The sequence below is a fragment of the Castanea sativa genome, chromosome 3, assembly GCF_040712315.1.
Source record: "Castanea sativa cultivar Marrone di Chiusa Pesio chromosome 3, ASM4071231v1".
Lineage (NCBI taxonomy): Eukaryota > Viridiplantae > Streptophyta > Magnoliopsida > Fagales > Fagaceae > Castanea > Castanea sativa.
The window spans coordinates 58,021,921-58,027,218 of NC_134015.1; the positions used below are offsets into that span (position 1 = coordinate 58,021,921).

At 33.6% G+C, this 5,298-nt stretch overlaps 1 protein-coding gene across 1 annotated transcript; it reads right to left on the bottom strand.

Moving 5' to 3' along the window:
• LOC142626819 (nuclear transport factor 2) lies at positions 1-5,298 on the bottom strand. Its single transcript, XM_075800532.1, has 9 exons — positions 5,154-5,298; positions 3,369-3,556; positions 2,444-2,741; positions 2,124-2,314; positions 1,896-2,040; positions 1,648-1,769; positions 1,492-1,557; positions 723-774; positions 1-514 (listed from the first exon to the last, which is right to left on the bottom strand). Exons 2-9 carry the CDS (start codon positions 3,552-3,554, stop codon positions 264-266), a joined length of 1,311 nt encoding a protein of 436 aa, XP_075656647.1. The 5' UTR covers positions 3,555-3,556; positions 5,154-5,298; the 3' UTR covers positions 1-263.

Consider the following 5,298-nt stretch of genomic DNA (forward strand, 5'->3'; position numbering starts at 1 on the left):
GAGACAAGCACACAATTATATTAAGCATATCACTAATTAACCTTTCAAAAAAATTATTCCAAAAATAAAGTAGTTACAATTTTTCCAATTTAATTGATAAACTAAAATAAAAAATAAAACTATCAAAAAGTTAAAAACTCTTGAGCCAGAAAAGGCAAAAAAAAAAACCCCCTAGAATGCCGCTGTTTGACTAAACTTCCTATGTAATAAAAAGACAAAGGTACTATTCTCAACAAAACTGGAGCAAAAGGAGCAGTCACAACCTAGCTCATGCTGCCTTGACTGGCTTGGCGGATGGCTTTTCCTCCACCATTTTGGTAGACCCTATGGCCAGTTTCTTCATTCCGTCCAGCATTACCACGAGTTCGATTTGAGAAATCACCTCGCCTCTCAAAGTCATTTCTCCCATAGCCACGGCCTCCGCTAAAATTCCCACCACTGAAGTTTCCACGGCCCCTAAAGTTATCATTTCGATAACCAGCCCGTCCTGAAAACCTCCCTCTGTCATTGTTAGCTGCAAGAAACAACAGACCATCAATTCCAACCATATGACAAAACATGAACAAGCCTTGTTGGATGATTTTCTTTTGGGAGGGGGGGTGGAGAGTAGATTTTATCCAATTTGGCTGGGATATTTGATAAATTTTATGGACAGCGCACCACAAACCAAATTTAGAACTGTTTAAATAATAATGATGAATGAAAGGAAATTTTCAACTTGCCTCGCCTTTCCTCAACGCGAACTTCACGATCCAACATTTCAATTGGAGACTTCTGAAATAGTAACATGTGGAATGTTAGATGTAGAACCATAGGAGAAATTCAAAAAAAAAAAAAAAAAAAAGAGAAGAAGATGTAGATAACTTGAGGCTCACACAAAAACTCAAGGACATTGCACAAATTTTATATGCACACAGAAACTATAAGCACTACAGCTTCAGCAAGAATTTGTTACTCACAAATGAAAGACCAACTTACACACACACACACACACAAAAGGCCACAGCTCAAAGAAAAAACATCAGCATGCATCTGAAGGAGAAAATTGGATGAAAAGAAATGTCTAAAGGCCTCAACACAATTATAGCCTTTATGAACCAAACAAGTAGAAAGATCATGAAAGTTGAATGGAAATGAAAAAGAAAGCACAAAGGTAGTCATGGCCCATCCAGTAGGCACTCAAAGACTCCAGACTCATCAAATAAAATAACCGAATCCATGAGACCTAAACACATAAGTTACTTCACAACATTAAGTTGACAAGCGTACCACACATATCCACAAAGTACGAAAAGTTGATCATGACAGCCATGCAGAAAACAGAGGATGAAGTTTTGTGTGTCCTTGCTTGGTGAAAAATATGAGAATGAAGCTTAGAGCGTACAATGGTAGTTTAGACAGGTAAGTTATTGTCGATTAAAAGGTTAATCCCCAATATACAAGATAACAGCAAATTGGGTGGTGAAGAATATAAAACAGAAAAGTCAATACCTCAATAGCACTTTGCATCGAACTGGCAGATTCAAATTCCACAAAACCAAAACATGTCCCCTGTTGCTGGATAGAAGATAGCAAATACACAACATGTGAACATCATTATAAATAAGAAATCTAAATGGAGTTAACCAAGTTAAATATGAAACAAACCTTGCTACTTCTAACTTGAATACCATTATGCTTAATAGGCCCAAAATTCTTGAAAACCGCTTCAAGTTGTTCAACAGTTGCACTCATAGGCAGATTTGGTACAAATATGGCATGAGTCTTAGCTGGACATGTACAATCATAGATATTAGAAGAAACAAGCTGGGAATGAAAAGGGAAGTTTATATAGCATCTTTAATTGAACACCATTCCAGGTATCAATAAATAAGATCACGAGAAGAAATAAACACCTGCATGATCATCAGTCTTTTCCCTGGTACTGTTGCTACTAGGAATTGTAGCTTCAGGTGCTGCAGATGCACGGGATGGTTCAGCAGGTTTAACAGGTGGAACCCTCGATTGGAATGGAGCACTGTTGTCCTTCAATAATTGCACCTGGAACAAGCACAACAAAAGGCAATAAAGTATGTTCAGTGATAATAATAGCTAGAAAACTACACAAGTATAGATTTGCTTACCACTGATGCAAATGTTTTCTTCGGAACATCCTCAGACTTCTTTGAAAGATCCTCAGACTTCTTAGGAAGATCCTCAGCTTTCTTAGGAAGATCCTCAGCTTTCTTTGGAAGATCAGCAACCCTTTTTTCACTAAGGGGCATCGTCCCATTGGCCAATGAGGTTGTTTGATTTGACACAGAAACAGTAGGTTCTGTAATCAAAGAAAATAATAAATCTTTTATAAATTCAAAAATAAGACACCCTTGCCCAAACAAAAAGAGGCAACCAGAGAGAATGAGACCAAAAAAAGAGAGCAAACAAATGGAAACATGACACTTACTAGGATCGGTCATCAAAGGAGTTTTTGGAGCACTTTCTTCAATATGATTATTTTCCACAGTATCAACCTCCACAGATTCAGATATGAACCTAAAAACATCGTTCAAGACAAAGTAGCCATTCTCTTGAGGGGCTAGAAAGAAAACTTGACTGAATTTCCTTCCAGTATTTTCCTTTCCAGTTAAAATACCAGTAACTAGAACAATCACCCCATTGTTAAATGAAAGCTCAGAATCTGCAGTCAATATTTCAACCTGATAGTTCAGGTAATCCAAGGAGAGTATCTTGTCCTTAATGGCCTATTTCAAAATGAAAGAATGACAATTTACTCATCAACATGTGTAAATGTATAATTTACAGGGGAAAAAATAAATCAAAGCCCTTTGAAGATAAAAGCTTAGACAAAAATAATAAAGGAATGCGGCCATTATTTTATATTTGTATTTTCTAATTTGGACAAATGAAACAATGAAACTAAAACACACAAACATATGTGCGTGCTTCAACACTTTTCCTAAGCATCCAAGATTCAACTTTTTCCTAATATCCATACAGCCCAAAACATATAAAGAATCTAAATATCACCTTTCATGGAAATCCAAACTACATTCCATAACCCCTCTCTCAGCAACAAAACTCACAATAAGGTTAAAGCATAAAGCATTCAACAATTTTCAATCCACAAACACAAATCAGTGGAAAATATGAACTGCAACAAACATTCAAAAATGAAATTAAATAGCTTAAGCATTCACAAGTGATATGTAAATGTGTATGGTTGTGTATGTGCATTTGCGGGAATTATGTAATTCTAATATGACCTGCACGGAATATTGATTCTTTTGCATGTGGAAGAAAATGTGTAATCTAGACAAGAACATCAGTGAGACATTTAGCTATTTAAGCTTTCCTTTTACAAAACTTACCTCCAAGGTAGTAATTGAGCTCATCACACCATCAGTCCCAAGTCGGTTGAGCACACTCGAACTGTTATAAAACTTGTGAACCTCCTCTGGATTTGTATGCAGAATTTGATAATACTGAGAAACAAAGGCATGGCCAACAACCTGCGCACTTGCGGTGTCGGAAGCATCTTCACTTTGACTTGCCATATCTGCATCAACACAATGACATCAAACAATCATAAACTAATCTACTGAAAAGAAATTTTTTTCTGCTCCAACACAAGGACAACAAACAACCATAAATTAATGTACCAAAAATAAATCTTTTCTGTTCCCTCTATCCTAATTTGTTTGTCCTGTTTGAAAAGTCAAACTTTTTAAGAAAACATCATTTATTGTCTTATTTGCCTTATAAAAATGTATAAGTTTACAAAATTACCCTTAAATAAATTTATCAGTTCTTTTTAAAAGAGTTATTCTTAATAAGACAACTAAAAAAGTGCCCCAATTAGATTGATTTTTTAAATATTTGTTAGTTTTCTTTTCAAATAGTTTTGAAAATAAAGTATAATAGAAACATTAGTAAATTAATGACTTTTATTTTTAGAAAAAGAACAATATTTTGGGACATTCCAAAATGAAATAGCGAACAAACAAGTACAACATATAGGACAATATGCACCCAAAAAAAGGCTAATTGCATAGTGAAAGCAAATCTTCAACATTGAGATAGTATGTATGACATTGAAGACTGAAAAATAGAATAATTTGTAGGCAAATATTAGTAAAGTAACTTGAATATGTGGATGTCCATCCAAACCGCAGATTAAAACAGATCATTGAAGAAAAAATCAAGGATCAAGTTCTTAAACCTACTTTAACCATCTGTATCAAAAAATAATGAAAGACAATATTAAATATATAATTTTGATTTGCCACAAGTATAGTTCAATGACATTAGGCAAATATTACTAAAGAAATTTTAATACATAGCAGATTAAAACAAAAACAAAAATTAAGAAAAACCAAGAAGCAAATTCTTAAACCTACTTTAGACAATCTGTATGAAAATACAATCAACATAACATGAAACATTAAGTTTTGATTTGCAATTAGCCTCGTAGCTTGATGGCATTGAGTATCATACATAGGTTCACACACACAGTAACAAGGGGTGATATTTAGCCGTATGAATCATCCAATGATGAAACATTGAAAGTTCTTCAGAAAAATATTGTATTTTTTCAAATTATTATATAAAAAAAATGAAAAAATTCTTCTTATTTTATTATTATAGCTCTTCAGAAAACACTTTCAAAATTAAATATAGAAATTCTTCAGCTTTTAAGGTTTTTAAGGTTATAGCTCTTTCAGAAAACAGTCAAAATTAAATTTTGCAGCAAAAAAAATTAAAAAAAAAAAAAAAAATCTTTCTTCTCCTTTTAATCATGATGGGTTTATTGGGATATTCTTTTTTTTTTTTTTGATAAACTATTGGGATATTCCTATACATGAAATAATACAAACTAAACAATATTAAAAATTCTCTACACTCGAAACTAAATCTCTGTTATTTCCAACACAAATAACAATTTAACAATGCCAAGATACAACCTTTACAAAAAACAAATTTAAACAAAGACATTAGCTTTGAATACAAAAGTTAAACCCCAGATCCACACAAAAAACACCAACAACAACAACAACAAAAAAACATTGAAACAAGCAAACCAACCTCAAAGCTAAAACCATAATCAAAGAATTCTTATATTCAAGAACAAAAGAATGAATGAGAGAGAATGGTACCTCGGCGAAGAGATCAGAACACCAAGAAAAGAGAGAGAGAGAGAGAAAGAGATTGAAAGACCGTGCGGCTCTGAGAACTGAGTTTAGAATTGTGACAGCCTAGTGTGTATATATATAGAGACAGCGTCTCAGAGAGACAAGGATT

Coding starts and splice junctions, on each gene's coding strand:
- LOC142626819 (XM_075800532.1), bottom strand. CDS start 3,554: ATGGCAAGTCAAAGTGAAGATGCTTCCGACACCGCAAGTGCGCAGGTT. Junction 2,315..2,443: donor TCCTTTGATGACCGATCCTA/GTAAGTGTCATG, acceptor CTTTGATTACAG/AACCTACTGTTTCTGTGTCA. Junction 1,770..1,895: donor AAAGACTGATGATCATGCAG/GTGTTTATTTCT, acceptor GTACATGTCCAG/CTAAGACTCATGCCATATTT.